At 44.0% G+C, this 18,671-nt stretch overlaps 1 protein-coding gene across 1 annotated transcript in view; it reads left to right on the top strand.

Annotated features, from left to right (window-relative positions):
- Window positions 1–18,671, top strand: part of GRIN2A (glutamate ionotropic receptor NMDA type subunit 2A) — a 363,888-nt gene that overhangs the window by 279,504 nt on the left and 65,713 nt on the right. Inside the window, exons 4-7 of the mRNA XM_021698148.1 lie at window positions 4,732–4,937; window positions 10,575–10,743; window positions 10,855–11,008; window positions 16,073–16,198. Coding sequence (XP_021553823.1) covers window positions 4,732–4,937; window positions 10,575–10,743; window positions 10,855–11,008; window positions 16,073–16,198 — 655 coding nt within the window. The remainder of the gene's footprint in view (window positions 1–4,731; window positions 4,938–10,574; window positions 10,744–10,854; window positions 11,009–16,072; window positions 16,199–18,671) is intronic.

Here is an 18,671-nt window from a genome sequence, read left to right as displayed (position 1 = left end):
GGCTGATCCCTGGAAAGTCGATGGATCGATATGTGCCCATATCCAACACACACGCTCAAGTGCACCTTCCAGTCCCGGTCACGTGGAGATCTAACTGGAAGTTTAGCACGGCCTCCCAGAATTCCATTTTCCCTATGAGCACCAGAAATAGGACTACGTGTTCAACCAAGACCGTTATCACTTCACTCTGATGCCTTGAAAACTTACCCCAGGAGGAAATGTGGTACAGCCTGGGAATGCACTAACTTCTCTGGGGCAGGCGGGACCTGCTGATCTAAAGTTACAGACTCTGCCCCATGGCGTGTGCACGATTCTGGAGGGGATCAGGAGCCAGAAGAAGGTCCAGTTTAGAGAATAGCAGGACAGTCACCATCAGCTCAAAATAGAAGCAGGGAGAGAGATTGATCACTACGGTCCTCAGAGGGCACGTGGTTCTTCTGTCTTGGACACGACCTTTAGAGAAAGGCACATGGAGCATTCATATTCTGTGCCCATTTAGTGCCTGGGGACACCGAGGTAAGCGGAGATGGTGTGACTGAAGTTTCTTCTTAATTCATGGTTTATTCCATTGAAGCTTGCCATTCTCTTGAACCCCTCAGAGCGACCAGAGCCCCTTTTAAATTGGCATTGACATGATGGTCTTGGCTCCATCTGGAACATGTAATATAGTCACTCTCAATGGCTCTGTGTCTGGGGGGGCCGAATTCGAAGTGAAGCATGAGCGAGGGAGAGAACAGAGGTTTTTGTACTTCAGTTTTGTGCTTAGGGCACAAGATCCCATAGCTGAGGCCAATATGGACACATCGATCAGTCTACTAGTATGTTCTGACTCATGGACATTTTTAAAAATTCAGGTCGCGTGTTCCTTCATTCCATCAATAACTGTCCATTAAGTCCCTCCTTGTGCCAGGCCCTGAGTTAGAAGCTGCGGACCTCGAAACCAATCGGTGTCTGCATAAAATCCCTCCTAGACGGGGGAATCCTAATCTAATCAGCGAAACACATAGCTCGTGGAGGTATAATGTTATTAAGCAAATAGAGATTAGATATTTAAATCGAATTAAGGATTTATGAATGAAATGTTACCATGTCTGGGAGTTCCTTCACTGTGATACAGGAGAAGTGGGTGGCAATATAAACGAAACAAGATTGGCCATGAGTTAGTAATTATTGCAGCTAGATAATGGGAACATGGAGATTCATTATACTGTTTCACTTTTGTAGGAGTTTAAAATTTTTCATCATGAAAGAGAAGACAAAGATGCACTGAGGGAGCACAGAGCTTCCTCCTTCAGGCAGGTTACATATGGACATATATCCCTGGTCACTTCCATCCAGCCTTTCCCTCCTGGCCAACAGACTGGATGAACTCGTAGGGTAAATCTCAGCTCCTTATGAGGACCTGCAAAGCTTTGCATCATCCAACCCCTGCCTACATGGGGTGCTTTCCCTTCCCTTCACTCCCCCAGCCCCTCACCCTCTCAACTTGGGATTTCCCATCTCTGCTCAAATGCCACCTCCTCAGGGAAGCCCTCTGTGATTTCTTTCCCCCGTCTGCTCTCTTAGACCCATTGTTTTCTTTCTTCCACCCAGTTTGTATGATGTATTTTTGTGTGACTATTGGACTCATGTCTGTCTTCCCTATTAGCATAAAAATTCCATGCAGGGAAAAAGTTCATTGCATGTTCTCCAGCCTCCTCGGTGCCTAATTCCATGCTTGACACCTAGTGGCCACTCCATAAATACTTAGGAAGCGAATGAATCTCTCTTAATTCTGTCTACAAGTGCTGGACTGACTCAGTTAGAGCCCCTTGTGAAAATGCACAGAGGAGGGGAAAGTCTCTTTTCCCCATGTGGTATATAGAATCCTGGAGCGGGGATTTGGGGACTTGGGGATTTGGCTGTTTTTCCACCCACCACTTGCTTCCACCCTCCTCGGCCGACCCACTGGGTGCTTACTTAGACATGGGAAGGGAGAGCATAACTTAGGAGAGACTTGGGGAGTTACTACATTCCAGGAACCCATACACCTTTGCTGCCTCTCTCCTGGGAGTCAGTCTTGGACGGGAACCTTCGCCTGACTTCACGGTGTAGGGTACAGTGATGTGGCCAATGACATCACCAAAGATAGTGCTGGCTAAATGGTCTTTGCCTTAATTTATGTTTCCGGGGGCTTCCCGGGAGCTGTCTCTCCAGGGGTGGAAGGGTCTTTGAGCTATAACCGTTGCAAAATCTGGATGACTTAATAGAAGCACCTTTGGGTTCACACAGCCCTGTGGTATGGCTCTGGTTCCATGGCTTCCCAGCTGCATTTGGACAGTTTATATGTCTCTGTGCTTCCATTCTCTGAACTGCAAAGTTGGAAGACTAATCCTTACCCTTGAGATTTGTGGGCATCAAAGTCACTGGTGATATATACATTTCCTGATGACACAGGAGTGCTCAAAAATGACACTGTTATAATGATAGCATCAAAGAGCTGTGGTGGACAGGTGCAGAGTTCTATATTACTAGGGAAGGCAGGTATGCCTTTACAGATTAGGTGATATTTGAGCTAAGTCTTAAATGCGAACTACAACAATAATAAAATAATGGCAGCTACCATGTATGTTACACGCTAAGTTCTGTGCTCAATGCTTCCCAAACATTTTGCCTCATCGGAAGCTCACTACAGTCCTTAAGGGCATGTCCTGTTGCTATCTGCATTTTGTAGAGAGAGAACATAAAACTCAGAGAGGTTAAGTCACTTTCCCGAGGCCGCTCAGCTAAACGAGTGAAGCCGGCATCGGCACTTAGTTCTACGTGACTCCAAAAGCCATTCTCTTACCAACTGAACTACCCAGCCTCTCTCGAAGGTTTGAGTTTTCCGAGAGAAGTGGAAGGAAAAGGAACTGAGGTAACGTCCCAAAAGGAAAAGCTTGGCTATCTCTTTTTTTCTAACTTGCTTATTTATTATTATTAGTTTAGTCTTTGTCCCGCAGCCGACTGATGGTTCCAAGAAGGCAGGAACCATTCAGTTTTATCCATCATCGCTCCCGGGCTGGTACCAGCACATAGTTGGTGTTTAATAAATCCGCATTGAGTGAATGAGCAACTTGACGGGCTCAGCATTCTCCCCAGCCTGTGTTACACATCACGACATTGGTAGATGAGCATGTTTATTTGACCAAACTCTTCTATGGCCCTTCCTATCTTAAAAAGGAAGGGATCGGTGATGCTGGGCAGTTCTGTAATTGGCCACATGGAATGTTTCACTATAAACAGCAAATGTTTTCCAAGGTGGTCTGAGAGCGCACTGTCTGCCTTTTCTGCTGCCACCCCATCACCCCTTTGGGTGTCCAGCATGTCTGAATTCTCTTTACGGGCTTGAAATTCATTTCTGGCGACACTCACATTACAGGAGGGGAGGTGAGTGGGTCACATCAACACAGACGAGCCTGAACTCGGCACTTAGCTTTTCAGACGAGGTGCTTCCTTGAGGTTGGTATTACAAATAAGCGCTGACCTGTGGTGTCAAGCAATTGCACAGGGGAACGGGAGGAAGGAAGAAGCGCGATGCTGGGAGCAGCTTTCTCCCAGGGTGTATATGAATAGTGCCAATAAGCTGTCAAATAAAATTAAGGTTCAAAACATACAGCCTTCAATTTGATTTCGCTAACATGAGGACTGCTGCTCGGAGGGAACAGATCGATTCTATTTTGACAGGTCTTGGTGCATGCTAAGCGCTGAAAGTCTCTGCTCTGAGCCGGATTAATAACAGTTCACCTTAATTTGCAACTTAAATAGAACCATGATCTGAGCTGGAAATGATGCTCCTGATTTCCTCTCCCGCGCGTCCTCCTCGTGTTGACGCTCCTGTCAATCCTCCTGCCTTTTTGCTCTTTCACGGCATCTTCTTCTCTGCACACTCTTTCCCTTAGCATCTTTTGTGTTTTTTTTTTTTAAGATTTTATTTATTTTTTTTGACAGGGAGAGACACAGCAAGAGAGGGAACACAAGCAGGGGGAGTGGGAGAGGGAGAAGCAGGCTCCTTGCTGAGCAAGAAGTCCAATGGGGGGCTCGATCCCAGGACCCTGGGATCATGACCTGAGCTGAAGGCAGATGCTTAACAACTGAGCCACCCAGGCGCCCTCCCTTAGCATCTTTTAAAAATTTCTCCTTCTCCTTCCATCTCTCCTACACTTAGAAAGTATGGAGTCCCTACTATGTGCTGGGCATGGTGCTGTTTGCTGCTCAAAGACTGTATTATTTAATTGCCACAACATCCTTGTAAAGTAGGTGGAGTTGTGCTGTTTACAGAGGAGAAAACAGACATTCACAGTGGTTCAGAGCTTGCCCAGGTTTCTGTAGCTAGTAAGTGGCAGAGGTGGGGATCCCAGCCTAGACTTCTCTGATTCTAAAAGTCCATGCTTCCCTCGAGACCTCAGTGGTCCCAAACTCTGGCAGAACATTAGGATCACCTGGGGAGCTCTACCCATCTCAGTGTGTGGGCACCACAGCCATATTAATTAGCAGGGGAGAAGCCAGGGCATGGGGTCCACCAGTACTTTGCTTTCCCTTTATCCCTATTTTTCTTAGCATATAAAGAGAAGCATATGTTGAGGTAGGTAGCAGAAAAGCCCTCAAGATGGGTAGGGTTCTTGTCTCGGACCTCATATGGGGGAAGGACTTGCCCTTCTAGAAGTCGGCACTGCAAGAAAACACAGGTCTGCCTTTGTCTTTCTGATGCAGGTGGGGAAGTGGGAGAACCACACCCTGAGCCTGAGGCATGCCGTGTGGCCGAGGTACAAATCCTTTTCAGACTGTGAGCCAGACGACAACCATCTGAGCATCGTCACCCTGGAGGAGGCCCCCTTTGTCATCGTGGAAGACATAGACCCGCTGACCGAGACGTGCGTGAGGAACACCGTGCCATGTCGGAAGTTCGTCAAAATCAAGTAAGTCCAGGGATGCTGTCTCTTGAATACACCCAATCCTTTAAAAATAGCATGTATCATCAACAACGGTATCCAAAATATCCTAATAAAGTGTTATATAAAATAGGCTATTCCAATACTAGATGATAATCTATAATGTTAGATTTTTTTAAGACTTAAATAAATAACTGGAATTATGCCAGGTGGTTTACACTTATTTAATTCCAGCAACAGCAATAGGAGGTAAGTGGCTTTGCCCATTTTAGATATTTAAACAGTTCTGGGGAGATTCAGAACCATGCTCAGAGCCGTTCAGCTCATAAATGGACGAGCTAGGACTCAAGATGCTCATCCCTCTGACTCCACCGCATATTCTTAACCCCTGTGCTCAAACAACCCTCCCCCTCGGTCTCACCTTAAAAATATATATATATTTTATTTTTCTGACTGCTCCCTCCTTCAATCCTGCACATCTCCTCCCTTCCATCTTTTTTATATATCCCAGATAAAACTCTTCAAAAACTTTGGAAACGTCTTTCCCGCTGGGGGTCGTGGTGCACGCTCCGTATGGCTGTGTGCTGTGATCAGTGTGGACCTGGCCTCCTGGTGGTCTCCTCGCTCACCGACAGAAAGCCAATGTCACAGCTCTGCCATTTCCTCTTTTATTAACGACCGAAGGAAGAACTGACAGTTCTTGTGAGAGCTCCTGGTGAAGTTTTGTCCCTAACCTATCACCCTTGAGGGGAAGCCTAAAGCTTCATGACCAAGTCCAAGGCCCTGATTCTAGTCTTTCTAGTACAAACACAAAGAAAAACACGCTCTCGTGGGGATTTTCACGAAAGGAAGAGGCCTCCCATGAAGTATTTTTGCCAGTATTTTCCAAGCACCTCCATTCATCTGGCTAATTCTGCCGCGTCCTTCAAGTCCCTCCCCAAGTTGGGTTTACCGTCCCTCCTTCCACAGAACTCTGGGTATGTCTCTGTGCCTTAGTCTGTGCAGGCTACTGTGACAAGTCACCGCAGACGGCATGGTTTAAAGAAAGGAACACTTATTTCTCACAGTTCTGAGGGCTGGGAGCCCACCGGCGGGGCGTCTGGTGTGCAGACAGCTGTCTTCTCTTGCTGTCATCCTGTGGTGGAGAGCAGACGGAAAGGAAGCAAGCTCTCCTATCTCGTTCTAAGGGCACTCATCCCACTCATGAGGGCTTTACCCTTTGACCTCATGACCTCCCACAGGACCCACCTCCTAACGCCATCATATTGGGGTTTAAGGTTTCAACACATGACTTTGAAGGAACTCAAACATTCAGTGCATACCCCTCGATCCCTCTATCACCTGCTTTTATGGCTTATAGTTTGTCTTTCCCCCTGGACTGTGAGCTGCCTAAATATTGGAAACATGGCTTACTAGTCTTTGTATGCCCAGGGACAAGCACGAAACGGGTCCCACCGATGTTGATAACGCTTAAACACATGAGTGAATGGAAACCAGTCCTCCCGCATCCCAAATTCCAACATAAGTCATTATATGAGATGCAAATCCCAAGAGCTCAGTGCTTGGGATAAAGATCATTTTTTAAAAATATGATTGCAAAATGTATTATGAAGGCACATTTGTAGTTTGGAGAAGATTTTTCTTTTTTTTTTTTATCAATGAGGAGCCTCGTTGGAGTTGAAATTCTGAATAGATTAGTCAATAAGTAAATAAACATGAAGCACAGTTCATGTGTGAGGCACAGTGTGGATACATCAGGGAACAGAGAAGACAAAAGATGGGGATCTTGCAATATGGAGTGTACACAGTTAAAAAAAAAAAATTCAGCCAATAAAAGACCAGGACAGCTCCATGTTATGATAAACCTTGTGAAGGAATATAAATAAGTTGGTGTGAGGCAAGAGTAACTTGAGGTACGTGGGGCTCCTTTAGCTCACAGAGGTGAGTTGTAAGACGATGTAGAAAAGGATGATGAACATGTGAAGAATGGGGGGAGAGCCTTCCAGGTAGAGGGAAGAGCAGGTACAAAGGCCCTGAGGGAGGAAAGAGATTGGCAAGTGTGGGAAACAGAAGGAAACCCAGGGTGGTGCTTGAGAGTGATGAGCTGGGTGGGAGACGGAAGGGGTAAATGTGAGAAAGTTGTCCAAAGAGATTTTGATTTGGGTGGGTGTTCTTTGAGCACCACTTGGGCAGATGAAGAAACCAGGGTGAATGGCACAAAGCAAAGACTCTTACCTCAGTAGAGGCTCCTCCTTTATGACAAGAGTGCCTTCCTTGTTTCGATGGGGCCAATCAAGTAGAGCCTCTGGGGCTTCACAGTCAATAATAGGAGCTTTAAATCTTTAAAATCAGAAGGCTCGGAGCTGACAACAGTAAGTCAGTGAGTCCTGAGCTACATTTGTATGGAGAAAATGAACCCCTCCCCCCAATAAATTACTCTCTTTCAAAGAACTGACTTTTTTACTGGAGACTATAAACAGATTAACAGGTTCAAATTCACATTTTTGGTTCCTGTGGGAGGTGGCGGGCTTGTAGCTTCCCTTTTCCCACTTGGCAACATGACAAGTTTACTGCACACCTAGGCGACATTAAAGTCTTTGAAAGCCATAGGCAATCGCTGGGACCCATTCATCCCAATATTAACACAGATCAGATCAATTGCATTTCTTTGAGGCAGGCTGATTCGTTCTAAGAAGGATTCTGTTAGGTAACATGGTTATATTTTTCTTGGTGATATTCTCCCAGGGAAAACCCTTTGTCTCTCACTTTTGGTGAATGATGGGGTCTTTAGGACACACATCGGTGTTCTAAAAACAGGGAACAGAAAATGAGCTGAGAAATCAAGCATTCCTTTTCATCTGTTAGTTGGGTGTTAAGGCGTGAAGAGAAAATCGAGGAAAAATGATCTGGCTTGATATGTTAGGAAAAATGGCCACACTGTCGATTAATCCCCCAAACTGTCAGATGGTCGGTGAGAAGAGAGGAAGTGTATTTTTAAGCACTTATGTGAGAGGTGCTTTAGATACTTTATTTTATTTAATCTCCCCAACTGTCCTGCAAGGTAAGCACCAGCCTTCTCAATTTGCAAGGGAACAAGCTGAGACTCATTAGTGAAGAGACTTGTCTGCATCTTCCTGGTTGTTAGGAGCAGACCCAGGACCTTGCAGCAGCTCTGTCTGACCTCCATGGCTGTGATCCTATCCACTGACCACACTGGGAGACTAGGGAGCTGAAGAACTGGACTCCTTATTGGATCTTTTTCCCCACATTGGCTTTTATGGGTCACCCTTTCTTGTGGTGATAGTGGGGTGTGGAGAAAGATTGCATTGGGCGCCATTTCTCAGATGTCTGTGTAGTCAAGTCACACCCCCTTCCACACATACACAAGGGCTGTGATTGGAACTGATGGAAGTTTCCAATTACAAGCTGGTCTGTGTTCCCATCTTCCCCATGAGAAATTCATCTGTTGCATTTGCTGCGTGTCTTTTCATCTCATGTCCCCAGGATTTAATTCCATGTCTTACATATAGTAGGTACTCAGTGGTTGCTTGTTGGGTGAAAATGCATTAATGACCACTGTATCTAGACATATACCTGTATCTAGACATACACCTAGTTTTAGAAGACAAGGGGAGATAATTTTTTTTTTTTTTAAAGATTTTATTTATTTGAGAGCGAGAATGAGAGCATGAGAGGGAGGAGGGTCAGAGGGAGAAGCAGGCTCCCCGCCGAGCAGGGAGCCCGATGCGGGACTCGATCCCGGGACTCCAGGATCACAACCTGAGCCGAAGGCAGTCGCCTAATCGACTGAGCCACCCAGGCGCCCCAAGGGGAGATAATTAACTCATTAACTGGCTGAGGTTCTCAGTGAGGCCAAAGAATACCACCATGTGCCTGTGACCCTGAATCTTAAGTCTGGGGCATTCGTAACTCCTATCCAGACTCTCCCAGGAATCCTGACCAGGGGAAGGAAGGCCCTGTGATAAAAGAAGGGAGGGAGCAGAGAGCAAAGGAGAGGCAGATGGGAAGAGTTGGAGAAGAGGCATCAATGCGTGGCCCATGGTGGCCAGGAAAAAAAAAAGAGAATTGGCTCTTGCCATGTTTTACAATGGGCCACAGATAGATACTGAGAAGGAAATCGTATTTGGACATGCCATTGACTTAATGTACTTAGGACACATTTCTATCATGTTTATGGCATTTTGCGACCTGCTGCCATTACTCGAAGTCACACTGTCAGATCTACCCATGTTCCTGGGCATAGATGGACATCAGTGGTGCTTGATGTGTGTGTGTATATCTAATTATATGTGTAGTATATATTCACTGCAGTTAATTTGTGGGGGGAAAAAAAAACTAAAAATATGAAAAAGAGAAAAAGTTATTTTCACCCTTCAAAAATAGCTACGCTTCATATTTCATTGTTTTTCCATCCAGATATTTCATAAGCTCATCTGTTTTTATATAGCTAGGACTATTCTATATGGAACACTTTGTAACCTACTTTTTTTTCCCTGTGATATGGAAATGCAAGTATTTTCCTATTGTAATGTTGGATTTCCATAAACATCATTTTAGTGCTTAGGTAACGGTCTGGTGTGTGGATGCACCAGCAATGGGATATCCAGAGCACGTATGTCATGACATGCATGACTCAGGTTGTTGAGCTCAATAAATGCCCCATCACAAGGTGGACCAGCTGTGTTGCCCAGAGAGGTCTTGACCTTCCTACATGAGTTGTCTAAGTAGCAGCTATTAATTTGGAAGACCCTCTTTCTTTCCTTTTTAAAGACATTTCTGATTTTTATACGTCCTTCGACTATGACTTGGCCAGGTAAATAAAGCAAGGTGGCTGGCAAAAATCAACCTATGTCACCTTGGTAGATGATGATAGCTTTTAAGATGCCAATACCTTCTATATTTTAATAGGGCTTTTTCTTGATCAAGGACATTGCTATTTCATAGTGTCAACTTTTTATACTTCCTGCTATGTAGAGAGGGAGGGAAAGTGTTATGAAGGAGCCCTCATCTGACAGATGACTCCATCAAGACACATTAAGTTCATGGACTCAGGCACAAGGTGGGCCCCGGGTCTTCCAGTTCTCAGCCACGTTTTCCTCAGGAAGGAAAGTGCCTTTCCTAAAGAAGGCACCCTTCTTTCTCTTTGGTTGCAAACCTCTATCTCCAGTGATAGGAAAAAGCAAAACCCTCCTTCAGCTGAGAATTTCATGTCTTCCATCTCTCTTCCATTTTCTGATAAGCTTTTATAATTTGGCTTAGATCATATGCCTGAACTCTGGTCTAAAGAGGCTTTAGGTGTCATAAACTTAAAAATAAGAGGTAGTAACTCTCATCCATATAATGGGGAAACAGTTCCTATTAACTAAGAGAAATGCCATGGAATTTATTTCAAGAATTACCCTGAAGCATGGTACATGGTACAAATAATCACTCAATTAAAGTTAGCCGTTGTCATGGTTACTGTCACAATTAAGAACACTTTGTCCTTCTGCTGACATTAACTACTGCCTGTCCTTGAAAAAGCCACTCCCTCATGTTGAGCCTCCGTTTCCCACATGGAAAACAGTGGAAGTGTCTTAGGTAACAATTGTGAACAGATCTTCCAGTGCTGATATTCTACGGTCTCGGGGATTTTTTCTACAGCAATTCAACCAATGAGGGCATGAATGTTAAGAAATGCTGCAAGGGTTTCTGCATCGATATCCTGAAGAAGCTTTCTCGCACTGTGAAGTTCACCTATGACCTTTACCTGGTGACTAACGGGAAGCATGGCAAGAAAGTCAACAATGTATGGAACGGGATGATCGGCGAAGTAAGTTATCTTCCTCCCTCGGGCTCTCATCCAAGACTCCACGCCTGTGGCACTTGGGGGGATGGTGGGAAGGACAAGTAAAAGCTCTGTGCTCCTTTGCCTTGCATATAGGTGGTCTACCAACGGGCGGTCATGGCGGTCGGCTCACTCACCATCAACGAGGAGCGCTCGGAAGTGGTGGACTTCTCTGTGCCCTTTGTGGAGACAGGGATCAGTGTCATGGTTTCGAGAAGCAATGGCACGGTCTCGCCTTCTGCTTTTCTAGGTATGTGGACGTCAGGGTCACCACTGTTTTCCTAACAGGGAATTAGAGGTATTTGTCTTGTTTCCTCAAAGGATGGAACCAGGTAGGACCTTGGTGAGCTCTATGTAATGACATCAGCACATTCCAAAGCCTGTCCTGTTTGAATGATCTCAATTCCCTCCCCACCCCCCCAACCCCCAGTTAACATCTGTCATTTATCTCTGACTCGGAACTATCTGCTGAAAACACAATCGCATATTCAGATACTGGCCTTGATTGTATAGAATGGAGATTAGCAGATATAGGTCTCAGAGCCTGGAAAACATTTAAAAAAATAAATATACCTGTCCACAGTTAATTTAAATCAGCCTCTAAGCCTTTATTCAGCAACCTCAATCCCATCCTCCATTCTTTCCTGGCATGACAGCCACTTATTTACTGGATATGAGGGTGAAATGATGATGACCACACGGTGATTCATACCAGCACTCGGATAAACAAAATACAGGTAGTCTGAAGAGCACACACTGATTGAAAATTAATGGAATCATATTTTAAATGTGACTATCCTTCAAGCGGACTGGTTTGTAAGGGAGAAAATTCCTTACTCTCCTTTTTTTTTTTTTTTAAGATTTTATTTATTTATTTGAGACAGAGAGAATGAGAGAGACAGAGAGCACATGAGAGGGGGGAGGGTCAGAGGGAGAAGCAGGCTCCCTACCGAGCAGGGAGCCTGATGTGGGACTCGATCCCAGGACTCCAGGATCATGACCTGAGCCGAAGGCAGTCGCTTAACCAACTGAGCCACCCAGGCGCCCCCTTACTCTCCTTTTAACTATTTCATAAATTTATGTTTTGACATAAAAGCATTTTTTTTTTTAGAGCAAGGTAGACTCTACTTTCTATCATCCTGTTTTCTTTAGCACTGTATGTATATGCCTGTCCAGAGAGGGAGAAACTGCATGGGACAGAGCCAAGCATTATTTATTTTTTCTTTAAAGGAAAGTATCGGTAGAGTGTTTGGTTATCATCAACAGTTTTTGAGAGTGGCTACCTTGAAGACTGTGGGACTCAAATTCCCTTCTCCTTGGCACCCCCACATCCATGGGCTTGTCCCAGATTTGGGAAGGCTAAGGCAAACACTGACCCCAAAAGAAAACTGCAGAGAAAGGGGACACAGATCAAAGTCAGCCAAATTTCTTACACGTTTCCAGACACACACACAAGAACCTTTGTCTATTAGAGAGCTCGCTCTTGCAGACTAGAGCCATTTTGTGGCCACCGGCTCCCAGCCTGTAGTCTTGCGTCCCCACCATCTTCATTGGTATGTCGTGGTGGCATCCAGTGAAGCTGTCTGTGCTTTATTCTCTTGAGTGAAACGTTGACGAACAGGATTTTGGATACCGCCTCACTCACAGATGTATGGATTTGCTATTTCCATTTTTGATAATCCATTTAAGCTATTGAAATCCTTACCACTCCCTGAATTTGATGTTGCACTCCCCGCTTCCATTCTTGACAGATACACACTTCATTATGTTCCCTTTGTGTCTTTGATATGGATAATGGACCCATATCTCGATCAGGGAGCCTCACAACACCATGAAAAATGCAGCCGACTGATATAGACAATACATGCAGAATCTTAACAATGACTGGGTGGACCCTCATGTGTGAGCCACTCCTTTTCACGGTTTCCCACTCCCTAGCAGACCTTTCAACAGGGCTCTTTGGCCCTGGAGGTTAAGAAAAGGTTGGAAGAAGTGAGTTCAGGGAAAGAATGGAAAGAGATCTGTTTCTTTCTTTTCTTTTCCTTTTTTTTTCTTTGAGAGAGAGAGAGAGAATGTGTAGGGGGAGGGGCAGAGGGAGAGAGAGACTCCCAAGCAGGCTCCACATCTAGCGTGGAGCCTGATGCGGGGCTCCAACTCATGACCATGAGATCATGACCTGAGCTGAAATCAAGAGTCAGACGCTCAACTGACTGAGCCACCCGGGTGCCCCAAGAGATCTGTTTCTTTTCACAAGTTGTTGACATATCTGCATAGTGAGCTAGAGAGAACTTTTTTCCCAATTCAATCAGAGAGGGAAAAAATACCATCAGTTGGCTTGGCTCATAAAAAAAATGGGTCACTGATATCGAATCTGGCCTCAACCCAATTTCCCCTAGATTTTTGTCTTACCTGGATTTGTAGAACATTGCCATAAAAAGTCAGGTATTTTTTGCAGAGTTAAGGCCTCCTTTCCCCCCTTACTCTTCCTACTGTATCTTTAAAAATAAAATAAAATACATTGTAGCCAGAGGAAACTATTTTCAAAGCTATTTTGACATCAGTAGGCTTAATATTTTTTCTAGTCACTAAATTACATCCCTATTGGATTGTGCACCCCCTTATTTACGGTCATTATCTGCAGGTTTTGAAAGTCATAATGAACCATGCTAAACTGCATTTTTCCATTCACTGGCTCAGTCATCTGGAAGAGCCCAAACATTCAAAATCTGATTGCATTGCTCTTCATTATTTCCTATCCTCTCTCCACAAACTCCATTAACTCCCGTTGGAAACACTTGCAGGTAATGCCTCTGAGCTTCTGTGTAAAAATGTAACCAGCAGCTCTTCAAGGACAGAGGTGGCATCTCTTGGATATTTCCATTCAGTTACTTTCAAAGACTTTCCAAGCAGATTGGATTGTTTGATCCAAAGAAATGCTGACCAGAGTCTCCTAGATTGAAGTCCCTTCATGAATGAATGTGGTATCTGCTTTAAACCAGTAGAGGATATAATCCAGAGCCACCCAAAATATTTCTGGGTCCCTCCTGAGACACTATAGATGGTGCTTCACCATTATTCCAATGTTTTTCTACATTGTGGTGGTGGTGGTGGTGGTGGTGGTGGTGGTGTATATGAGAATAGCAACCCTTCAGGGCACTCCTAGGTACCTAACTTATTAAAACCAGAACACTGTAGCCGAATTATTTTATCCCCATGCCATGCTCACAAATCAAGGGACAGATGTCACTTCCAAGTGGGAAGATACCTGGGATCAGTTGCTTGATCCGGCTTGCACCTAATTTCTGGAACAGTTTGTGTCCTCACTAGGATGCACAAATGAAGTAGGCTGCCAAATGAAGCCCACTGCACATTTATAGACTCTGACGTGAGAATGAAGAATTCAGAAAGGATGCCCCTTCATATTTTTTATCATGTTATCCCAACCTGCAGAGAAGTTACCAGATTAATAAACGCCATGTTTTAAACCAGGGTGCCTTTTTCAGGACCCTGAACAGCGCACCACCACCACCCCTGGTTCTGGCTTTAACCATGGAATCAAACAACTATTCCATTTGATTCACTACGTGTATAGTGTGCAACACACACCACCAAGCACTTTCAATGTCTATGCTCATTGACTCCTCACGGTGATCCTCCTCTGGTAAGATACACCATGCCATTAACTATACCCGACTTAGAGAATTATTTTACTATTTATTCCTATCTTGAATATTCATTATTTTTAATCCCCTAATTATTCATTTCATTCTCCTTTTTGGAAACACCTTATTACCAAATTGCAATGATTTTAGGGACATAGTATTGTTACTACCCAAGGTAATTTCAACAAAGATATGTTATGGTTGCAATCTCATTGATTTCTTTGAACTCATCTTGTGTTATTCAAAGTGAGTAGGCTATGTTGTTACCTGTTCCTTTTTAACATATCTGCACTGTCGAAGCTGCATTGCAAACCATTTCTTCCGGTTTCTAAATTATCCAGTGTAGTTAAAGCTTCGGACATATCAGTTTCTTGTTATGTAGTAAGCTCATTAAATTGGAATTTATGATGACCTCTAGCTGTGTTAGGTAGTCACAGACTTTAATGATAAGGTGGCTTGCAACCAGCCTAGTTCTTTATGATTATTACTAGCTCCATCAAAAAAACAATTTAAAAATAATAAAATGTCTACTATTCAAGAGGTGTTATTGGGCTTCTTATATTTTACCCTCAGAAAATGTTTGCTTATGAGGCAAAGGATTATAAGTTTATTGGTATCCAAGGGCAGTTTCTTCCCAGTGATGCATTCAGGTGGAGATAGATTCATTTTTCAAAATTTTAGCCTCTGTTGATTTTCTAGCAAATATGTGTCATATATGGATACAGTGGCTCCATTCAGCTCCCTCAATCAGACTGAATATAAATGCTCTTAACTTTCTGGAGTGTTCTAAAATTTAGAACCTTGTGACTTGGCCTGCCCTTCTGAGATGTCCATATGAAAATAAGATGTAAACTACTTCGGTGGGCAGGGGGTGGGGAGGTAGGGGAGGGAGTAACCACCTATCCATCTACTACTTCATTGCCTCTACTCTTTAAGCGATGCTTTTTCATTGAATTACCATGTGAATGTAATATTCTCAAATGACTTTTCAAATGCATTTAAGCCCATTACCAACATCAACAAGATTTTAAACTTGTAGAGATCTCATCTGTCCAGAGCAGAGGGCAGGGTGGGCAGCATGGTAGTAGTGGGGGCAGACGATGACCTTCCAATATTGCTGTCAACCCCATGATTTTATGATCCTTTTCTAACAGGTTGTAATGTTACCTTTCCTTCTGGAATTCCCTGCCCATCATCCCTCCAGCATGTAAGGATGAAAATGAAATTAAGAATAAAACCCATGCTGATCTGCAGAAGCCTTAGGATTGACTATTTGGGTCTAGTCCCTTGCTTCCTCCAGCCTTGGTCCCCTGGATGATGCAATAATCATATAGGACCAGATGGCCTCTTTATTTGCATTCTTTGTCCCATTTGTTTTTACTATCCTTGACCCGATTTGGAAAATGTCATATGCTCTTCTCTATTTTTATCCTATTATATGCAGCCTTATAAAATACCTCAAGTATTTTTAAAACGAAGGATGGTGTAGACGTATGAATCCACAATGACTAGCTTCTTTTGAATTATCAGATTCATGTCAGGGAGGGTTTCTCAGTTGAGCCTGCAAGTGGACCTCTGGGCTTCCTGCTGGTCCTGGTTGTGAGGATGTGCCAACTGACCATGTCCCATTCCTCTGGCTTGTTCACCCACAGAACCGTTCAGCGCCTCCGTCTGGGTGATGATGTTTGTGATGCTGCTCATTGTGTCTGCCATCGCTGTTTTTGTCTTCGAGTACTTCAGTCCTGTTGGATACAACAGAAACTTAGCCAAAGGGAAAGGTGAGACCCCTCTCATCACTATGACCCAAAGTTGATGCTGTTTCATTTGCTTTCTACACAGGTTTCCCATTTAGAACGCATCACCCTATACTATCTCGCTAGTCTGATATGAATGGAGCTGGGTCACCAGTACCATCATTCCATACAGTTGTGAGTTATTTGCCTGAGCTGAAAAAGGGATAAAGCCAAGTGAAACATTTTCATCATTTTATCTTTAAAAAAATTTTTTTTTAATATTTTATTTATTTATTTGACAGAGAGAGACACAGTGAGAGAGGGAACACAAGCAGGGGGAATGGGAGAGGGAGAACAGGCTTCCTGCCAAGCAAGGAGCCCAAGGCCGGTCTCGATCCCAGGTGGAAACTACCGATAATTTGTCCAGAGAGCAGATTTGAAGAAGTTTTCCTGGCAATTAACTTTTAAAATCTGTGTCAAAAGAAATGTTAAGATCACAGTGAATCTCGCCTTCTGTCTATGCAAAGAAAAATGACTTTTATAGAATCTAGTTTAAGAACATTCTCCAGGTTACTGAATCACACTTGCATTCATTTGACAATAAAAATAATTATAAAGTGGTATTTTCCCCCAAAGAATTACATTTTCCTCTTGACGGCGCCTGACCTTGGTGCATTATACTTGATAAAGCTGTAATCAGTAGATAGAAAATTGCATTGGGCAACAATCATTGGCTCTAACTTATGAAGAGGCTCCTATGCAAACCAACATTCATGTTATAGACATAAACACATGACATCACTTTTGAGTGCATTTTCCTCCATGCATAACAGGGTCTAAGTGGATGGCTTCAAAAGGCCGCTGCTAGGACCAAATCTCTTCCCTGAAACATGACATAAGTTGGTGGAAGACAGCAGGTCTTCAACATACAGCCATCCAAAATCAAGGCACTTGAATTTGCCACATACTCTTTTCACTTGGAAGATTCAGTATTGGAAATAGCCAGTAGGTCATGGCAATCTGTTAGGAACTTAGTTTTAGTGAAATCTTCCCACTTCCTCACCACTGAAGAGTGGTGATTATTATATATACACCATCTCCCATCAACCAAACATGGTGAAAATGCTGTGAATAATCATCTTGTGTTTAAATGGGAGAACTGTCAGCCTCCACTGAGAGGGCAATGTCACTAACCGATATGGAGCTTCCAACAGAGTGGGGCCTGAGAAGGCTTCCTGTGAGTGACCACACCTCAGCGGAGTCGGTATTCATGTTTGTGGGATCGGAGTTTGGGCTATTTGTGAATTCATGTGTTTGTCTGATGAGTATTTATCAAGTGGGTACTATGTGCCAGGCACTGTGCTAGTACAGGGGAGTCACATGATAAATCAGATAGAGATTTCCTGACCCCCAGGGAGCTGAGAATTTGGTTGCAAAGACCACACGTGAACACATACATCAATAATCACAGATGGTAATAAATCTCAAGAAAAAGGGGAATAGAAGAAACCAAAGTGAAGTGATGGGTGGCGGTGGTCCTCACTTTAGATAAGATGGCCAAGCAGGGAAGAACTTTCAGAAGACATGACATTTGTGCTGAAACCTGAAGGATGAGAAGTCATGTGAAAAAACAGAGGGAAAAGCATTTCATGCAGAGGGAACAGCAAATGCAAAGGCCTTATTGGGGAATCGATCTTGATGAAACAGAAAAGATGGGAGTGAGGGAGGTGGGCAGTGATACAAGATGAAAGGCAGAGGCAGGACGAAACATGTATGGTGTGGGAAGGTCACCGGGGCTACTCTGTCAGGACAAGGGGAGGGGCAGGCAGCAGTGGACGGAGGGGGCCCAGTGAGGAAGGTGTTCGTTTTCTGAGAGCCAGGATTACAGTGGTTTGGACTTGGCTGGAGAGAAGCAGATAAATCAGGGCTATAGCTTGGAAGATCAAAGATGATCCAAAGGCCAATTACATGCCGTAATTCCTCCTTTGGCTGAAGCACACACCTCGAAGACTATAGTAAAGTGAGGAATCCAGCACACCAACTCCCAGCCCTTCCATCACCTTGAGGCTTCTCGTTTCCTGCTCATCTGCCTGTGGAAGCTCTCTAGAAAGAACAGCGACTTGTCTCTTGGTGCAGTATGGCTTTCTGTTACATTTCACTGCACTTTATGGGGAAGATTTTATGCACGGCTCAATAATTGTAGTCATGAATCAGGAATTCCCAAAAGTCTTGGACAGAACCCCAGCAAGGGCCTATTTCTGATTCCCAAACAGCTGTCAGTCCTGGTCAACATGCATCTCTAATAAAATCAAGCAGTTCATGAAGTTAACTGGATGGACTCTTTTTTTTCCTAAGAGTTCTTGGCATCTTGGGAATAAGCCCAGAAGATTATAAAACTAGGCAAAGAGAGACAGAAGAGTTTGAGATTGAGCATACCAGAATTAATTGCCTTCCCTTTAATGTGCTGCATGAGGGATATTATAAATATTGCTGTAGTCACAGTTTGGCCTCCAACGTG

This window comes from Neomonachus schauinslandi, chromosome 5, assembly GCF_002201575.2.
Source record: "Neomonachus schauinslandi chromosome 5, ASM220157v2, whole genome shotgun sequence".
NCBI lineage: Eukaryota > Metazoa > Chordata > Mammalia > Carnivora > Phocidae > Neomonachus > Neomonachus schauinslandi.
Note: the sequence above shows the minus strand (reverse complement) of the source record. Positions and strands in the feature narration are given on the sequence as shown.